The sequence below is a fragment of the Cebus imitator genome, unplaced genomic scaffold (assembly GCF_001604975.1).
Source record: "Cebus imitator isolate Cc_AM_T3 unplaced genomic scaffold, Cebus_imitator-1.0 Scaffold2, whole genome shotgun sequence".
Classification (NCBI taxonomy): Eukaryota; Metazoa; Chordata; class Mammalia; order Primates; family Cebidae; genus Cebus; species Cebus imitator.
Window position 1 is genome coordinate 6,310,241 of NW_016107317.1, and position 21,602 is coordinate 6,331,842.

General features: G+C 34.9%; 1 protein-coding gene across 1 annotated transcript in view; it reads left to right on the forward strand.

The window, feature by feature from the left end:
• Positions 1 to 21,602, forward strand: part of PIK3C2G (phosphatidylinositol-4-phosphate 3-kinase catalytic subunit type 2 gamma) — a 395,898-nt gene that overhangs the window by 297,820 nt on the left and 76,476 nt on the right. Inside the window, exons 26-29 of the mRNA XM_017528884.2 lie at positions 1,212 to 1,321; positions 16,129 to 16,318; positions 16,792 to 16,913; positions 20,309 to 20,417. Of these exons, the coding sequence (XP_017384373.1) occupies positions 1,212 to 1,321; positions 16,129 to 16,318; positions 16,792 to 16,913; positions 20,309 to 20,417 (531 nt within the window). The remainder of the gene's footprint in view (positions 1 to 1,211; positions 1,322 to 16,128; positions 16,319 to 16,791; positions 16,914 to 20,308; positions 20,418 to 21,602) is intronic.

Below are 21,602 nucleotides of genomic sequence, written 5' to 3' on the forward strand. Positions count from 1 at the left end.
TAAAAAAGCTTTCCCTCCCCCTCCCCTACTTGCCTTTTCATCCCCATCTCTTGCTGCTCACCCACGTAATACTGAGTTCCAGAAGGCCAGTCTGGATTTCCTTCTGCAGCCACATTAAGACATCTTGCTTTCCTTTGTACATGTCGCTTTCCTATATATGCTGCTTCCTCAGCCTGGGTGGGGATGGTGGAAAACCAGAATAGTTTTTAAACCATTCTTTTTCTCATTTGAACTTTATCAAGTTAATCACAATTTCACCCATCTTCCAAACCTAATCCTCATTTTACCCTTTGTTTTAAAGATATTATTCTTAACTTCTTATTATAAGAGGGCCTTTATTCCAGAGCAGTAAATAATTTATCATATTAGTCATAGAGGTATTGATAACAGTGTTCTTTTTTTACAAAGTTCAAATTTAGTTTAGAAAGTTCTATTATTTTCTCAAAAAAATTGTCTACAACTAAAGAGATCATAATTCCTTCAGTCTAAACTGTAATATAAACAAAAATATCTTCCTGAAAATTAGCAGAAAAATACCTTATACAATTTATCCTTATTTATTGCCTTAGTAAATACATTCACCATTTATGTGGGAAAAATTGTATTCTTATAGTGAGAGTCAGGGAGTCATAAAAGAAAACAGGATTAAGAACCAGAGAGGTGAGTTTTATGCTCTATGTTTGCATATCATTTGACCTAGACATGTCACTTACAGTTTTCTGGAGATTAAGGTTTTCTTCTTTACAATGGGTATTATTTTATAATTTCTGTGTAATATTTTGTAATGCATAGAGGTCTTTCTCATTTTGGATCTATTTTAAAAATGAGAAAATGAAGACTCAAAGAGGTTAAGGAACTTTTTCAAAAATCACATAGATTTTAAATGGTGGGTCCACAAATTCTCACATGGGGATAATATTATCATGCTTACTTTACTGGTTTATGATGAGAATAAAACTGAATTATTGATCTACAAGAATTTTGCCAATCACAGTGGTTCTTTTATTGTAGATGTTATTGTTGTTGTCTCTACTACTTAATAGGAGAGATTAAAAAGCATGAACTTATATGCATCCATGTGTATACACTGAAAGACATGCTGTGCAAACTTGGGTTTAGATGTCTCTGGATAGAATTAATCAAGTTAGCCTGATTTTATCTGCATTTATTCTGTCTTCTTTTTTGCTTTGTTTGTTCTTGATGTGCTTAAGATGCTGTATGCAGGACTGCCTGAGCTAAGTGGAATCCAAGACCTGAAATATGTATATAATAATCTTCGTCCGCAAGACACAGACCTGGAAGCAACAAGTCATTTTACCAAGTAAGATCAGCTATGAATGCGTGCGCATACATGCATGAATGTACACAGACACACGTTCCACGTTGGAGATGATTTCAGGTTGACCAGTCATTGGTATGAAGCTGTTGTTTCTAGAACAAGCTTGTGTTCCCTTTTCCAAAGAGCAGAAAGGAAGCAATGTGAATGTCTAGCAGAAGGCCCTAGTCGGAGTTTCTACAGCATACCATTGTTTGCTAACCAGCCTCTTCATCTAACAGATTGCTCAGAAAGAGGTCATTGAAAAGAGCAAGAGCTGACGTAAATAAATTGGTTGTTCTACTTGAACTATGTCCAGAAAAACAATTTGGAAAAAGAGATTTATGATGAGATATGTACTCACTACTTTCATCTATAAGACAATACACATATTGGGATATTTGGTCAAAGACCTGTGACTCTCTTCTACTTTTAATCTATATTTTTGTTAAATAAGCCTAGCAAAACACTAGGGTATATCAAGGTAAGAGTCTAGGCAGAATATGATGAATGTCAATTAGACCTCAAATCATGATCAAGAGGGCAGTGCATTTTATAAGATCCTTTTGAATTTTTCTTTTTAAATGGATATATAGTTCCTGGCAAATTTTATGTGCTCAATAAATGTTAGCAGTAATTATTTTCCTACAAACAGAGAAAAACTACATTCTTTCTTTCTTGTAACCTCTTAATTATGATCTTCAGTCTAACTCTTAATTGTTCTCACATTTTCCACTGGAAATTTATAAACAGAGATTATATTATTTTAAGTGAAATGTATGCTTTAAAGAAAATGATGATTATAATAAAACCTCTTCCAAGTTTTACTTTTTCCCTCCCCCTTCCAGAATATACAGCAAAAAATTGCTTCCCATTCCAATGTGGCTTCACGGGGATGTCTTACACACTTAAGGAATTTCACTTGGCTGAGGGATTTCTGTTTCATGAACTTCAATGGGTAGGCTGCCCTTGTTGAAAAGAAACAATGTGACAGAATCACAAAATAGTAGAGCTGGTTTATTATATTATATAATATTATATAAATATACGGTTTATTTATTCTGATAGTAGACATTCAAATGAGAAAACTGAGATCCAGATTATTGTCTTGCCCATGACTAGCAGAAGTAGCAAGAAACAGTGCTAGAACTAGGGCCCAGGTCTTCTGGTCCCTCTACTCTTGGGTTTTTCCATTATTCAATATTGGAAATTATATGATGTGGTTACGGAACTCCAGGAAGAACTGATGCAAAAAAAAATAATAATAATAATAATTAAAAATAAATTAAAAACTACCTTCCTGCTATCTAGTTTGTTAGAGATTTCTTAGGGGAGTCCAGCAAGTTTGTCTTGGTCTTAAAAAATGCCCTTTAATAGTACAGTGACCTATGAAAGAAGCATTTGTTTACATCTACTCACAAATCACAAGTAATTGATGTTTGACTGTGGCCAATGACACTAACTTAAAGACTTGGGAAGGTATTTTAGATCCTTTATTTCAAGGATCAGGAACTCCATAGTAATCTCAACTAATGGGGATGGGTGTCTTGCATGAGAAAACGCAGGGAAAGCCTGAGAAAGAGCAGAAGGGCAGCTGTCACCGAGCCTGAAAGGTCCTTCAGAATTGAAGGCAGCTCTAGGGACCACATCAGCAGGAACTTACTCCTTTCCCTCTGGCTGTTTAATCCGAGTACAAAACTCCATCCCATGCAACTGGGTTTGCATAGTACCAAAAATAGCCCCCGTCAGGGTATCCCTTTAGGAGAAGATCTGAGTGGTACTTTTTTCTTTAAAATGGCTGCAGCATGGCAGATACAATGGTTGACATGTCAATGGGACTGGATAGGAAGGCAGAGAAGGAGCATGAAGAGAGCTAGGAAAGGTAGAGAACACAAAGTTGGGCTGCAGGACGTGTTCGAGATATGTCACTGTTTGGGCAGAACAATTATAGTGCTGTAGCTTACTATTAGTTCCTCCTGAAAAAGGAAAAGCCATATATTTATTAGGATGAACAAAATTCTTTCAGGCCCTGGCCAAAAGAAAAATGTAAATAGGCTTTATTCATCTGCCAGAATTCCATCTCTTCCTATCCCTCTACTTCACGGGACACACTCAGATCTGTAAAGAGCATGATCTTGGATATGAGTGGCCTTGCCTATGGTGACTCATCTCCCCTTCCCATTCAAGAGGACATGAACTAATGTGGGAAGTAGATCTGAAGCCAGAACCTCATGGCAGTGAGCCGGACCCTGTGATCCTGCCTGCATACCTCTGCCAGGCCGGTCTTCCCACTTACCAATGTTATGTCCTGTTAATTAAACTTCTTTCTACTACTTTGGGATAAAGAACTTGTTCTCCATTGAAACCTTAAAAGGCATCAAATTATGTAACCTAGGACACATTATTTCTTAGTTCAATAATTTTCCTTGGTGTGCCATCTCCTATCTCTTACTTCCTAAAACTTCATAATCTGATTGTCTTTGTCAAGATTTATCTAATTGCCTGCCCCCTCCCTCCATTATTTCACATGAATCCTTTTCTGGGTAGGCCATTCTCTCAATGTACATTCATTCCTGCTTTGTCTGCTTCACTCACATTGCTAGCCTCACTAGAAATGCTCCAGTGGAATCATAAAATTTCTGGACTACAGGAAGAGTCTGATCTAACTTTTAATCCCACCCATCCCTTAATATTCTGGACAGCTAGTACCTCATCCATGAAACCTTCCCTGATCATTCCAGTACTCACTAATCTTTTCTTCTATAATTCTCTAGAACATGCCATCTTTTGTGCTGTCCTTAATTTATTGCTGAATTACCTACCGTCTTATATATCACTTTAATTAATATATTGATCAGTTACACCAATTTATTACAAGTAAGCAGGGAAAGTGTCCCCACTTCTAAGAATATCTGAATGTGAAACAAGCCCTATTTAACAGAAAATACAATTTAAACATCAAATATCAAGTATATAAAAGGCATATAGTAATAACTACAACTTAATGCAGTGTTTCTTGTGTGTCAAGCCCTGTTCTAAGTGCTTTTCTTACAGTAGTGTATTTAATTGTCATAACAATCCTATGAGGTATTAATATCTTTATCTACATTTTTATACTAGTAATTGAGACCCCAGGGAAGTTAAATGATTTACCAGAAAGCATTCTCTATGCTCAAAATCACCTCTTCCATATGTGGCCTCTCAGGAATGTGACGCTTCATAATTCAGACCATAGTCTTCTCAAGGTTTTTCAGAGCCTGCATTGGCTGAAGTTTGACAAAGATATATTCTTCACCCTTTGTCAGGCACTAATCCTCTTATCCGGGATACCTCAAGCATCAGCAGAGAGCAGAAGTTCCTTCCTGAAACTATTATCTCTATGCCACCACCAGGAGTCCCCTGGGTGTTTGGTTCCAGATCTGCTTTGCAGCCTTGGGAGATTCCTGAAGGGTAACTTGGCTGCTGACTCCCTGGAAGTCACCTTCCTTCCTTTTCCTTTTGCAGCCCATTCCACAATGCCTTGCACCTCTCCCTACTTTTATTTTTTCTTGTTAGAGAAATATCCCATGAGGCTCACTATCCCCTAACTTCCAGGAGCCCATCTTAGTCATATTTTCTTAAAGTCTCAATTACATACGTTTAGTTTTACATATGATTTAATGTGCAAATAGCCTATCTGTTCAATTTCTCTCTGTTTCTTGCTCAATATACATATATCAAGCACTGAGGATCTTTTTCTATCACACATCCCACTTAACTATTAACAATCTCTTACAGAGGGGCCAGCAGCCTCCATTGATTGTAACTGTAACTCTCTACCATTCAGAAATGTTTCCTAAGATCTATCATTTATATATTATAAATTTCTGAAACAATTTATGTATTACGTCTTTTGGAAATCCTTAAACAATGAATACGGTGAATTTGTGAAAAGTAGCCTGGAATAATTAAAAACGATTTTAATGCAATTCCAAATAACATGATACTCAGGATTCAAATAACTTAAAAATTATGTAGACTTGTTTACTTTGTGTAAATAATATCATTATCTTGTGCTATGTTCTCTGACATCACATGGATTTTAAAACGTAAGGAGATTAAGTGCAGACCGCATTACACGTAATTCACCAAAAAAAAAAAAAAAAAAAAAAAAAAAAAAAAAAAAAAAAAAAAAAAAAAAGAAAGTTTTGTGATGGATCCATCATCAGTGTCTTGGTGCTTCAGTGAGTGGCATTAATTCATAGATAGATAGATGAATAGATAAAAGTATGTTATACACATATCATGTGAGTCTTTCCATATTTAAGCTCCTTGTTCTTTTTATTTCTTTGTTCTGATAGGCTAAAAGTGTTTTATGCTACTGTTTATTGTGATACAACTACTGTGTTACAGACAAAAGTAAGACAAGAAAATTCTCTCTCCCTTCTCCATCAGGCTCACAGATTGGGATCACAAGCAAAGACTAAGCCATCTGAGACATAACATCCATAGCTACTTTAAGCGCCCTGGTCCTAACTACAATATTAGCACTAAGAGGCTGCCCCTCTTGATCATATTTGAGACTTGAAAGCAATAAACAGCTTTTTCCTGCCTCTCAAATGATGTACTCTATTTATGAACAACCCAAGATTTTACGTTACTCCTAGACATATCCATTCTAGGTCAAGAGCTTATACCAACAGTTTCAGAGGATGCTACACACTGTGTGGCATTGAAAATTCTTTATAATTAATGGTATTTAAAGGGAAAATGGAAAGTCAAATTGGTTTGCTGGCCACAAAAGCTTTTTACATCATCATCAAGTACTCTCTGTTTCCTTCACTCTCTTCCACTCCCCTTACAGCTGAGTGCTATTGAACAGAATCAAGAAAGTATCATGACTCAGTCCCTGCAAATTGATACTCTCATGTAATATCTCTGCAGAGCCTACTGCTAGGCAACAAAGGCAGCCATCCATTAAAATGCTGTCCAAAAGGGTTATTTCAGAAATTTCAATCACTCTCAAACCTTGGGTTAGCTGTCCTTATAAAGAGCTAACCTATTTCACAGACCAGGCTGGGACCATTAAGCATAAACTTCCCTGCCTACCTCCCCTCCCACATACAGATAGTGCTTTTCATTCCATCCATTTTCTCCTCCAAGAGCGTGAGAGGACATTTTTCATGTATGCTCAGATATTCCACTTGGCCTGCCCTATAAATTCTCATTTAGTAAGTATATGATCAGCTTTTCAGCTAAAGCTGAAGCCAGCGTGAAGCAAAACAAAACCCCACATCAAAAATACAAAAACCAAACCAAAACAGAAAGACAAACTGTTTGCATTAATTAGCTATTTTGACAGCAAAAGAATTCTGTCTGGTAGCCTGAGATCAAAGGCTATACATGTAGTCAAACTGTAAGCTAACAAATCCCAGAAACCAGTAGGGCCTGGCTAGTTCCTAGTGGAAACACACAGGCCTTCTACTCTGTTTACCTCTGTTTAGCATATTCTACTTTTCCCTGCCCATTGCTTGATTGTCCCAGTGTAAATTTCAGAGAGACGCAAACCCTTTGACTTAAATAGCTGTCTTTTTCCTTATTGGATGAGTTCCTTCATGCGAAGCCACATTGGATTCCGTTGCCCACCCTTATTCCTATCATAGGCACCCCTTCACAGAAAAATAGCCTAGAGTTTCTTCTGTGAACTTTGAGCTTTGAGAGAAGTCTGAGGAGGGGCCATTAGGCAGACCAGGCACAGTGACAGTCCAACAAGTACAACGCTGAAGCTGTTGGAAATGTGGATGGCATCCAGAGAGTGCACCTGGCCTCCACATCATAGACACAGGATACAGAGTGCCTACACCACTGAGGGTGTGCAGACTCAATTCCAAAAATTCTTTGTTCCCCTCAGTCCTCATTTATTTCTCATGACTAGGGTGTGAGACAAGACTCTTTATGCTCAAATGTCTCAAAACATAGTTCAATGATCTTACAGCTGTTTATCTTAATAATTAAGAAACAGCACATGGGACAGAGATGCAAATCCTTGGGTTCTTTTCAAATCCTTGGGTTCTTTTATCATTAAATTTTCTTAATTTTTTTTACTACTTTGCAAATTGTGGTTTTAATTCCACAAATAAGAGCCAATTTTTTCCATTGTCTTAGCTTAACAATTGATACCTACAGAAATAAACACTACCAAGGGGAGATGGGGACATAGAACCAAGAGAAAATAACAATCAAGAATTCCAGCTTTTCCTAAATAAGAAAGCAAATTCAAAGAGAAATGTAAATTAAAGCAAGTAGAATTTCTCCTTTCATTGTGAAAGTTTCCCATTATTTTTAATTATAATAAGAAACCTGAACTAAATTAACTTTATAAACTATTTTTAACTGCAGATTTAACCACTTATAACACCTGTACTTCCTCAGTTGCATGGCCCAGTCACACTCATTATGATGTTTGATAGCGTGGTTGCTGGTCTAAATTTCTGCAGTAGGTGAAATGCTGTTTTTGAATTATATAAATTAAACTGAGAATTTACCTAAATTGCCTAAATTCCAAGTCAAGATACACCTTAGCTATTAAGCTTTGAGAAAAGATATCTTAAACTCTTCAGGAGACTATCAGTCTAAAGGTTAAAAGCATTTGAAAAGTTTAATGTACCCACCAAGAGTACCAAAAATCATTAGTGAAACAAGATGAATAGTCCAGATGGCGCTGTTTCCCAACAGCTGTTTTATGCACAACAGCGCTGTGTATCTGTTAACCCCCATTGGTACTTCTGACCCTATGCATTGCATACAATTACTATATACCAGTGATTTAACAAGCAACTAGGCTACAATCATTTTCTATGTTAAAATATATTTTTCACATTTTAAAGATTTTTATAACCTTAATTATAACACCATTTATCACTACTGATTTTTCCTTACTGTTGCATGTTAAGATTTATTTTTTTGCTTTGCATACAACTTCATTTTAATATCATTAATAAAATAAGATGGCTTTGGGAGTGGGAATTGAGAACTAGAATATTATTTCACTGGCATATCACTTTATACATAGTAAGATTAGCCCATCAACCCTTCCTGGTTCCTTGATTCCATTCATTCAGATTTGGTCAATTGTATAAGGCATCTATCTAAAAAGGTAAAAGAATGATCAACTCCCAGTCAAGTGCACAGAGCCTGAAATTCTTGTTTGTATGCAGTTTGGTGCCTATGATGACATTTACGTAGACTAGCTGAACTTGTAGCATGAATTCTGAAGACTTGAAACTTCTATTTGGGAAACAACAAAGACCTTTAAGTTTGTTAAAGTCTTTACACCAATATCTAAACTGTAAAGCTAGAGAAAGGGGATGGGGGCAAGAAAGAAAATAAGAAAATAAACTCTAGAGCTGCTGCTTGTTCTAATCCTTACCTAATATCTCTCTTGTAGGAGTTCAAGAGAGTACCACAAGTCAGTTTTCTTTGAACAACAAATTTGTACATTCATTTTTCCTTGTGTCCCTCTTTGTAAGAGTTTGATACATCTTAAACTCATATGCATTTATTTCTTTACTTATTGGTAGTACATTTTTTGAAATAATATTTGCATAATACTATTTAATTTCCGAAGACTTTTCCTAGTTTCTCATTTGATCCTAACTACGATTCTGGAAAATAGCATGGTTTAGTAATCAATCATGTTTTATGGATACAACAATTGAGTCTCCTGAAGTCATTCAACAATGACTTTCTTGAGATCATTGGCATTAGTCATCAACTACATTTTATAGATGCAACAGTTGTATCTCCTGAAATTGTTCAACAGTGACTTTCTTGAGATCATGGGTAGACCTAGTAATACAGATTAGAACAAAGTTTATTCCTATGAGTGCTCTTCCCAGGACACAACTGTGCCAAATCATATGGAAAAAAGTCCTGCATATGGAACTCTTTTTTTTTTTTTTTTTTGAGACGGAGTCTCACTCTATTGCCATTTTAGAGTGCAGTGGCATGATCTCTTGGCTCACTGTAACCTCTGCCTCCAGGGTTCAAGCACTTCTCCTGCCTCAGCCTCCAAAGTAGTTGGGATTACAGAAGCTGGGATTTCAGTCACATGCCACCATGCCCAGCGAATTTTTGGATTTTTAGTAGAGACTGGGTTTCACCATGTTGGCCAGGATGGTCTCCATCTCTTGACCTTGTGATCCACCCATCTCAGCCTCCCAAAGTGCTGGGATTACAGGCGTCAGCCACCTTGCCTGGTCTGCATATGGAGCTCTTAATGTCCTGATTATGTCAGATAAATGTAAATGTTCTTTAACTTTAGTGTCTTCAGATTAAAGACTATTGTAAGAAAAAACATCTACATGCCTGTAGCTATGTTTCTCAAATTGGCGTACCATGCTATCAAAGCCCCAAGAATTAATATGATAGATTCTGTTTTAGTATCTTATTTTGTTTAAAGGATTAGAACATAAACTTTAAATTTTGGAGTCACATGTCTTACATACACATTACATACATGTGGTACCAAAATCATCATGTGCTCATTTTTCCATGTGTGCAATTTAAAATTTTTAATCATAGAAGTGCATAGAAATGAAGTGTTTTATTATGTACCCAGAATACATTAGCAATGATTGTCACTGAACTCATTTAGGAATAGTAAATTTTTTGCTCAAAAAATATATGTTTGAACTTAGTGCATTATAAGTTTATAGCAAAATAGGAATTATCTGATAGCATACTTCATAAGCTTAAGTAAGAGAAAGCACTGGTCATATATTTCTGAGATTACAAATTCAGTGCAGAACTACTATTTTTTTTACATAAGGGTTATTTCTATGTAAATATTAAAGGATCATTGTCTTAGTACCTTTGTTTCACCTGATAATTCCACAAGTTATTGGCTTTTTTTCTCTGAATGACAAAACTGAATTATTTTTCACTTTTTAAAATCCACAGTGAGAACAAAGACTTAGGAATCAGATAAGCATGAGTAGAATTCTTCAGTTACTACTTCTTAGGCTATGTTACCTTTTGGTATGCATTTAACTTCTCCTGGTCATTTTCTTATCTATTGCTGAAATAATTTGGCTTCTCTTCTCTAAGAATAAAAAGATTAACGTGAAGCATTTGGTATAGTACCTGCCAAGGGATATATACTTCCTGAGGGCAGAAATCTGGTTTCTCTTGCTCACCTCTAAGTCCCAGCACATAGAACAGTGCCTAGCAAGGGAGGGTTAAAAGTGTTTATCAAGACTGTTTGGAGGCTTCCCTTAGGAAACTTAAGAGCTAAAATCCTCCCAGCTGCTGCTTTATTCCTGTAATATAAGGATAATCCAAAGCATAATCCTGCTAATGCTGCCACTAAATAATATAAATCAGGCAGCTATTACTTGGATAACTCAGATCCTCACAGAGGCCTGAAATTTACTGCACTCAGGGCCCCAGTCCCAAGTCCAGTCATAGTTAACAGCACTGTTTTGTCTGACCCATTAAGTCTGACATCTGAGAGATAGGAGATGGATTTGAAAGTCTGCTCCTAAACCATGGGCTTGCCATAAAGTCTCATCCTTCATCTTCAGGCTTCTTATATCCCAACTGTTGGGCAATGTAAGAATAAGGTATGGGCATAGTTGAGATTTTGTGAGGGTGAGTTTGTCAAAACTTAACATTTATGATTCATAAAACTTAAAACTGATATCTTCATGAGAAGTGAGTACACACGATGACCCTAAAGCTTTCCACGCCTGTACATAAAATGTGTTCAGTAAATATTTGTTGGATCAATGTTCGATGAATTAATGGTAGGGGCTCCATAAATCATGATTAGTATTATACTCCTACTATTATTATTATCCTCATGTCTTTAAAGTGCTGATGAAGAAATAAATTGATGTTTTGTACTGCACTGTGTACTCATAAATTCATAAGTGCAAACAACATCTTTAGAAGTGGTGAACACTGTGGAGATGAATAATGGGATCAGAGTCATATTTTAACTTCCTTTGCAAATTTTGGCCTGAATTGATGTATGATAGTGACATAATTTGGAGTTTTTTCAAAAAAGTTTAAGACCAGAAAAAGATAAATGGCCTTGAATTTTTATGAAATTCAAGGGAAAATTATTTAACATAATTGAAGCACATTTTTACCATTGAGGACATGGCAGATTAGTTGTAAAGGAGGTATTGCATGATCACTTTGATAGATGCCAACCCAGAAAAGTCATACTGGATTACATTCAACATCCATTCCTCCTGGAAAATTTTAGTACACTCAGAATAGATGCAAGCTTAGATAAGCATCATATTTTCAAAAGTGAAAAATTATAAGCATTCTCATTAATGGTGGGGAAAAGATAGTATCTTCTATATTGATAATAAAGCTCTATAATTAAGCTTTGTTATGTAGTTATTTTTTCAATTGAATAATACAATAATAAATACAATCCCAGAGAATTAACATACACACACACAAATCAAAATAACAAGAATTCAGTTAAATAAGTGGTTACAAAGTAAACATTTAAGACTCAGTCTTTAAAACTTAAAAAGAAAATATATGATCACCTAAACAGATACAGAAAAATGTAGTTAATAAAATGTAGAACTACTCATTTAGAAAAGAATAAAAAAGAATGTCATTAACATACAGCTAAAAACCTACAGAAAACATTATCCTTAGTGGTAAACATTGATTTAATGCTATGTTCTGAATTAGAAAGATTGTTCATTCAACAAATATTTTGGATCACTTACTATGTACCAGTTACTATTAATTTTTCCCTGTAAAATATTGAGTTAAAAAAATTGCAACATTTCATACAATTCTGATTCTTCTCTAACTCTCATCTCATACAAAGTCAAAGTTCTTATGCAATTGTCCTTTTAGGTCTTTGATTCCCTTCTGACTCTACTCACTTTGTGTCAGCCACACTGCCATCCTTTTGCTGCTCATTAAACACTCTAGTCTGAGCTGTACCTCTGAACTTGTGGACTAGCTGTTGCTTCTGCCTAAAATGCATTTTATCAGAAATTCCCCTGGCCTACTTTCATGACAAGTTAAGGTCTTTGTCAAATCACTCAGCTCATCTTTTCAGTAAGATGAGCACTTATCAGTGGACATCCTATTTAAAATTGTAATACTATTACCTACCCCCATGATTCCTCTGCCTATTTTCTATTACTTTATAAAATTCCATATTTTTACTTGATTATTATCAGAATTTTACATTATACAAACTCTAAAAGAGCAAAAAACTTCTGTCTCTTTTGTTCATTGCTAAATCCCATCACTAGAATAGTAGCTGGCATGTAAGAGGAATAAGGATAATGTGTGTGTCTATGTGTTTACATGTCTATGTGTTTGCACAAATATATAGAAAAAGTTCAAAAAAGAATGATGTTAAACTGCTTACAGTGGTTATTTCTGGGGAGGGCCACTGGTGTCCCATGGCGAAAAGAAAAAGGGAAACTTTTTACTTTATATTTTATATTTTCCATTTTACTTTATATTTTCCTGTGTTATGTGAATTATATATGCAAAAATGCCAAGTTTTTAAATGTCCCTAAATCTCTTACATAAAACAGGCAGATCAACTAGGATAGCAAAATCCAAAAGCTTGGACAACATTTATGACAAAACTAGGTAACAAGGTATACCCAAGAACCGTACAATAAAAGCAGGTGGAGGCAAACCATTAAGTTACAAGATTTGTGTGGTACGAGCATTTGAATAGGAGGAAGCTAAACGAAACCACGGATACTCTGGCTGACCTCAGAGTAGTACTCCAAAAGAGCCAACAGATACTTGTAGGAAATTGAGCAGGCTAATTTGAGAAAAGCAGTTGAAACTGGAAGTACTTTTTGCACACTCGATTTCACAGGCAAGGGTGAGAGTGCAATAGCACAATCTTGGCTAACTGCAACCTCTGCCTCCTCAGTTCAAGTGATTCTCCTGCCTCAGCCTCCCAAGTAGCTGGGATTACAGTCATCCGCCACCACACCTCGCTAAATTTTTGTATTTTTAGTAGAATAGGGGGTTTTACCATGTTGTCCAGGCTGGTCTCAAACTCCTGACCTCAAGTGACCCACCCTCCTTGCCTTCCCAAAGTGCTGGGATTACAGGCATGAGCCACCTCGCCTGGCCAAAATCATGTGTTTTTAATCACTATGTAACAGCAACAGAAAAGGAAGCCCCAGACCCTAAAAAGTCCTCTACTCCTTCCTGAAAGTTAATTTTATATAAAAAAGAACAAGAAAAATGACCATGGGCTGGTCATGGTGCCTCACGCCTGTTATCCCAGCACTTTGGGAGGCCGAGGAGGGTGGATCACGAGGTCAGGAGTTCAAGACCAGCCTCATCAAGATGGTGAAACCCCATCTCTACTAAAAATGCAAAACTAGCCAGCCCTGGTGGGGGCACCTGTAGTCCCAGCCACTCGGGAGGCTGAGGGAGAGAATTGCTTGAACCCAGGAGGTGGAGGTTGCAGTTTGCTGAAATGGCACCACTGCACTCCAACCTGGGCGACAGAGAAAGACTCCATCTACAAAAAAAAAAAAAAAAAAAAAAAAAAAAAAAAAAAGAAAAGAAAAGAAAAGAAAAGAAAAGAAAAGAAAAACGACCATGATTGAATTTATATAGAATCATAACAAGAAAAAGAGAAATAAGAAGCAAAATAATATCCTTACAAAAAAAAGTGGGCCAGAAAGACATGCCCACCAAAAGGATAAACTGTATCCTTATATTTAAATAAGATAAAAGAAATTAAGAAAATGATAAATATATGAAGGTACGACATAGACCACAATTAGGAAACCTCAGAAGGGAAGCGATTGATCCCAAGTAAGTATTAGACATAAAACATGATTTTAAAAACAATAAGCTAGAAGAGACATGGGAATGAACAAACACAACACAACACACAGTGCCTCAAGAAAGAAGGTGAAAACAGAAAGAACTTTTAAAATAAAAAAGAAATAAAGGCAAAGAAGATCAAACATACACATAATAGTAGTCCCTGAAAAAAGAAAAACAAATAATATATAAAACTGTATCAAAACTAAATAATATATTCAATATTTTAACAAATACTAACACTATAAGAAAAAAAATTTTGAAAAGTGAAAGGAATTGAAATTATATATTGAAAGGGTACTTGCATTTTCAAAAAAATTACCCAGAAAAACCAATATGGAAACACGTTTTAGAAAAACTGCTGAACTTTGTAGAAAGAGAAACTTCCTGTAAGCATCCAGGCAGGAAGACTAACTCACTTATATGGGAAATAATACTATGTCATCAGAGTTTTGAATAGTAATCTTTTATTCCAGAAGAAAATAGAACATCTTTTTGGCACTCAAAAAAGAAAACATGAGCCAATGATGTTATAGCCAGGCAATCTAACTTTCAAGTATAAAGGCCACAGACCAACTGTTGCCAGCTTACAAGAACTTAGAAACTTATTTCCTTGACCACTTCTTGAAGAATTTAGTGGAGAATGAGTTTCAGATAAAGTGACTGTAGAGACATGGGCATAAGAACTGGTGGAGACTTTATAATTAAGGGAAGGTTGTAAGAGAAACCAAAAAATGTGTTTAGTGGACATACTATACAATATAGTTCAATTGTACTATACAATTATAGGTCAATAAAAAATGGAGGTGGATTTAGACAGGCATACTGGCACATACCTGTAATCCTAGCTACTCAGGAAGCTGAAGAGGGAGGATCCTTTGAGCCTAAGATTCAGAGCCTATCTCACCATTATACTCCAGCCTGAGCGACAGAGCAAGACCTTATCTCTGAAAACAAAAATGGAAATGGGGGCTAGGAGTCACAAATTAAAATTAGAATAAGCATACTGTTTGCTTTATGGTATTAACTGAGATTAAAAGAGTAAAATTGCAAATCAAATACTGGAGAAAAGGGAAAAACAGTATAAAAACAAGCTTTTAGCTAATTTCCATATTGTTCTCAATAGATATTGAATGAAAAATAAAAAAAGAGGTAAAGGAAATTATAGAAGGATATTTATGCTATTAGAATGCAAACTTTCTTAAATACAAAAAAAAAAAAACAACTTTAAAAAGCAGAAGGAACAAAAATAAAAACACCCAAAACAAAGGAAAACAAATCACAAACAACAAAAATAAAAACACCAAAAACAAAGGAAAACAAATGCAAAAAAAAACTTTAAAAAGCAGAAACAACAAAAATAAAAACACCAAAAACAAAGGAAAACAAATCAAAAAATATATTTTATATAAAATACTTGCCTGTTAAATATAGTACTTAAGTATGCTACTCTTTTAAAGATAAATATAAATATATATATAAATAAAATTTAAATTAAAAGCTAAACAATGAAAATTGAGCCATAGTGTTAAAACTGTTTAAATATAAAGGAAGGGAAAGAATAGGTTAGAAAGTATGGGAATAGCTACTAGGCTTCTTTGAATGTATGTTACTTGGTAGATTTAACTTCTGGAATTTTTTAAATATTTTAAATAATTATAAGCTAGAATTAATTTTTTTAAAAATCTCCCCCAAATAAAGAACAAAATATTAAATCTTATTAAAATGTCATCATACAATATAGCAATTACAGTTTATATTTCATCACAAGACTTTTTGCATATTTATTTGCTAACAACTCCAGATGTGAACTTGAAGTCTATACAAATAACATTTAATAGTTGGGCTCCAAATAAACCTACATGGTTCTTGGCTTTTTCCCCCTACAACTGACCAACACAGGGAAACAGATAGTAAATGAAATGAGTAGATGCAGAGGAATGTTACTCACTATCTTTTCTTTTACATTTCTCTAGGAAAATAAAGGAAAGTCTGGAGTGTTTCCCTGTTAAATTGAATAACTTGATCCACACGCTTGCACAAATGTCAGCCATAAGCCCTGCCAAATCTACTTTGCAGACTTTTCCCCAGGAGTCCTGTTTGCTGAGTACAACTAGGTCGATTCAAAGAGCAACAATTTTAGGGTTCAGCAAGAAATCCAGTAATGTAAGTTTAAAGTCTGTCATCTTGTCTTAAGTATCATTTGACTTCATCTCAGACTTCCCTTCACTGTGCGACACAGCATTTCTTATAATTTCTTTTACTAAGCAAATGAAAAATTAGGTACAATTTAAGCAGGAGTGTCATTAAGAGGATGTTCCCAGGAAAAATCATAACAACAAGAGCTGTTAGTAGAGAACCATCGAAGAGAACAATTCCTGTCCTGTGGTAGAGTATAAATCGAGAACTAATTAAAATGTTCACAAGAACAGCAAAAATTAGCCAATTTGTTCCTAGCACATATGATTATGATAGTCTTAGATATTGTTTATAGGTAATTTTGCCTTTACAAAGTGCATCTCTTAGCTTTTATGATAATGTTTTGCAGAAAGTTTCTTCCTGTATTTGGTTTACATAAAATCAACTTTTAGAATGCATCACAGGCCATCTTTTGATTTCTGTCTATTTATTTTCTGCAGCTGTATCTGATCCAGGTGACACACAGCAACAATGAAACAAGCCTGACAGAAAAATCATTTGACCAGTTTTTAAAACTTCACAGCCAACTTCAGAAGCAGTTCGTATCACTGACTCTCCCAGAGTAAGGCAATGTCCTTTTACATTGTTTTGCCTTCAGTATTTGTCCTTGAGCAAAAAAGAAAAATTATGGTTATGGGATTTTCTATTTGTGGGCAACACAGTATTCTGACTCCAATGCCATTGAATCTATCCCAGCAGAGAGTGAATTGCTCTCAGAGTGAAGAATCTTTTGTCTCATAAAACAGAGCAAGGTTTGCAATTTTCTATTTACTTCCAGGCATTGATTTTGTAGACAGACAATTTCAAAAGCTACTTAGTTTTTCTTCGATTATTGATAAAATGGTCTTATTTGCCTGTTTTTAAATTTAATCCCCTTAGTTATTTTCTATAAAAATGCAATTGAAATTGAAATTGCAGAATAAATTTGGATAGGTTTAATATGTTTACTTTTTCAACAAATAACTGCAATAAAAAGTCTATATATATATTTTAGTTTCTATACCAAAATAAAGTAAATTTATTCATATCAATTGGTATAGTACTAACTCATTTTGTTGCCATTAATTTTTGACTTTTAAATTAACTTGCATTATCTAAATTTAATTTGTTATTCTGTTCATTTTGAGGCCATCTTGACAATCATTATTTTCATTTATGTTATAATGGAAAAATATTAAACATAAGCAAACTAAAAATATCATAAAAATAACTGCTGTTCAAACAACTCTTCTAAAATTCATCACTTTAACCAGTCAAATTTTTGATTATAGACTTCAGTCTATTAAAAAAGGTATACCTTGATTTTTAAAATGTGAACTTTCCAGAAATTATAATATTGCATTTAGGTTAATCAAATATTGTTTTATCTACAGTGAGATTTTTGTTAAGTAAACGGTCCTTTTATGATGTAATTGTTCATACTTTACCTGGCATACTTTATACACGGGAATTTTTACTTGGCTTTCAAATTTGGTCACCTTCCAAAATATAAATATAAGGAAAGTTATCAGTCCATGGGGAGATATTGTATAATATTAAAAACTGAGTAGTTTACATTCACGAAAAAAAAAACTGTAGTGGCATATGTAAGAGGGATTTTTAAAATGCAGATGCTTTAAGCATCAGGAAGTCAAGAAATTAAGAGTATACTCAAGAGACTGAGAGGGAGGTAAATTTATTCTGGAAACTTTTAGAAGTACCATCAAGTTTTAGAATTATCAAAAAATCTGATAGAATAACTGAAAAAAAGAGACACAGGCAAAAAACTTCAACATTGGGCTGCAAATACCACATTCAACATCAATGTTTGCCATGATATCCTAGTAATTAATTATCGAGAAGAATAAGTGAATATTTACTTAATGGCTATCCTTTTTTGGTTTCAAAAATGTCTCTGTTCTTCACTGTACCTCTTCAATACATATCAGTATAGCTTGCAAAACTTTAAAATTTCAAATAATCTATCTCAATAGGCCTCTTTTCAATTTTCAGCTTTTGTTAAGATTCTGCTTTGCTCATGTCTGCTGCCTGGGGATTCATTCTTACATTGATTTTCAAACTGTGGAAGCAACCTGTGGAAGCAAGGAACATTTTGTCCTATGTGTCCTGAACACTGTTTGTATACTGACACTCTCAAAGGGGCCCAGGCTCACTGTGATGCACATAAATGAAGGATGAAGATTCCTTATGACTTCCAAATTTACTGAGAGAAGCCCTATAAGAGTTATGTAAATGTGATCTGGAAGTCATGATCAGAAAGTCAGAGTCATGAAGAATGAAGTTCTAATCAGTCCATTCCATCTAACAGTGGGCTTCAAATCAGATATTTGTGTTTCTGGGTAACTTCCAGGAGTACACAGATATTAAAATATTCCTTAAAATAAATAATTATATTTAGAAAATTAATGTGCTTGGTGAGAGTTGACTTCTTCTCCCAACTATCTGAAATTTTATTTTGGTACACTGATCAGGCTATAGAAACTACTGAGGAACAGACAAAAGGGCAAATCAAAATACTGGGGTTTGTATTGAGAAAATGAATTACGCTAATAATCAAATATCAAATCGAATCTTTGTCAGATGTTTTCTAACCTTTGTTGTGAATGAAATTGAGGGAGGATGCGATGATACTGTCAGACAAAAGGTCATAAAAAGTAATTTCAATAACTAACTGCTATATTTGACATATGACTCAAAGAAGTTTCAAATGACAGTATTATAGAAGCATTCCTCAATTTTCATGTACTTATTCATACATAAGATGTTTTAGTACATATATCTGTAAAAACATTAACAAAGTAGTAGAATTGATGTTGACTTTTGTTTCATTCTACCAAGGAAAATTCATACACAGACATATGAATTAATACTCAAAAATCAGTCTAATGTCTCATTTACCAAATTCATTACCCCCCCCAAAAAACTATGTATATCTAGATATATAGAATATCTATCTATCTACCTGTCTATCTATCTATCTATCTTCTATGCTGTATTTTCAATTAATTGTATACTGATACTATTTTTCATGATTTAGATTAAAAATTTTTAAACTTTTAAGCTTTAGAGTCTGCAAGCTACTTTAAAAAATAAAATGTTCATTGTTTAATTATACAAGCATAGAGTTTTGGACTTTCCTGACATTTCCAACAGGAATCAATGGGGTGGCATGAAATCGTCACATACATCTGTGTCTTTGCTGGCTGTCCTTTAGTATCCTCCATGTTCATTTCCCCTCAAAGCATGGTAGGCAAGCCATGGTTTGTACAAAACCAGCAGAAGTATGGATGAAGCAGCAGTGACTGGAGTCAGAAGAGACTGCTAGGTAGTTCCTAAAAATGTATATTTGGACAGCAAGATATGTTACCAAATGCTACCCGTTAATAGGTCATTCCACCTAATAATTGGTCTTAATCAAGGTCAACCCATCAAGATGAATCATCAGCTTGTGCAAAGGAAATTCTGCAAGTAGTCAGACTCTTGGGGAAAGTGTTACTTTTTTAGAGGGCTAAGAGCAGTTGGAAGCATATGTCACTTGCTAAATTGTTTAATTTAGTTAGTGTAATGGTGTCTTTAGTGAACCCAGAAGAAACAATACAATCTGAACATTTTTAAAATTTTTGAACTATTAACTTCAGAAAGGATTTTATTAAGACCCCACATATGTTTAAAAGACAAAATGTGTGGTCTGCCATAAATACAGTAAGAAAGGACATATAAATTAATTTAATATGTCAAATTAAATTAAATTTTGTATTAATATTAATGGCAGTTAATATGGCACAAATGACCATAGCCATATTAATACACCTCTTAGGATTAATCACATAGGCTGTAACTTTTTCAAATGTTTTCATTGGCCCTTCCATCTGATACAGCTGTAACTTCACGAACAATCCTAAGATGCAAAGGCTAGTTTTCAAACTAATGACGATAACATTTTTTATCTTAAAACAGGTTTCCTCATTGGTGGCACCTACCTTTTACAAATTCAGATCACAAAAGAGTCAGAGATCTAAATCATTATGTGGAGCAGATATTAAATGGATCATATGAAATTGCAAACGTATGTTATAATTTATTTTTCTATTTTTCTATAAAATGTCAACTGTTTTATATGTTATTAGTGGAAGTGGTGGTTTATGCCTGTAATCTCAGTACTTTGGGAGCCCAAGGTGGGAAGATTGCTTAAAGCCGGGAATTTAAGACAATCCTGGGCAACAAAGCAAGACCTCATCTCTACAAAAACTTTGTAAAATTATCCAGGCATGGTGACACATGCCTGTAGTTCCAGCTACTCAGGAGGCTGAGGCAGAAGGATCATTTGAGCCCAGGAGTTGGAAGCTTCTGTGAGCTATGATAGGTCCACTGCACTCCAGCCTGGGCAACAAACCCTGATCTTGTCCCTAATAATAATATTTTATGATAACATTCTTTAAGTTCATTTATTCAATTAATATGTATGCCTAATAGGTGTAAAATATGTGAACTGAGAACTGTGGAGCAGCAAAACAAGTATAGAACCTTGACTTCAAATAACGTCAATGAAGTAATATGTGATGAAGCGACTATCAATGCTGTGAAGTGCTCTAGAGTTTTAGAGGAGTACGAATCATTCCCGGCTGCAATAATAAAGTTTTAGGGATAAGAAAGCATCTGAGCTGAACCTTTAACACTGGGTAGGGTTTAACAGAGGCAGCCTGGGGAAGTGTTTCAACAATATAAGAAAAGTCATGAGTGAGAAAAAACAGAAAGGAATTGTATTTTTAAAATTTAAATCTGTTGCTGCTATGACAAGTTACCACATGCTTGGTGGCTTAAGACAATACATATCAATTTTCTTTCAGTCCTATAATTCAGAAGTCTGAAAAACAGGTTTTGTGGAATTAAAATCAAAATGTGAGTGGACTGGTTCTGGAACCTTTTCAGTTTCTAGAGGCTGCTGTGTTCCTTGGCTTGTGGCTCTCTTCCAGTGACTCACTGGCACACTCTGACCTCTGATCATGTCATCACATCTTCTTCGCCTCAAATTCTGACACTCCTGCCTCCCTCTCAGAAGGGCTCTTGTGATTACATTGCGTCCATCTGGGTAATTCAGGATAATCTCACCATCTCAGGATTCCTAATGTAATTTTATCTGCAAAGTCTCTTTTGCCATATTCAGAGTTTCTAGGGGTTAGGACATGAACATCTTTTGGTGGGGGGCATTTTTCTGCCTATCACAGGGTCTAAGAAAATGTGCAAGGACACA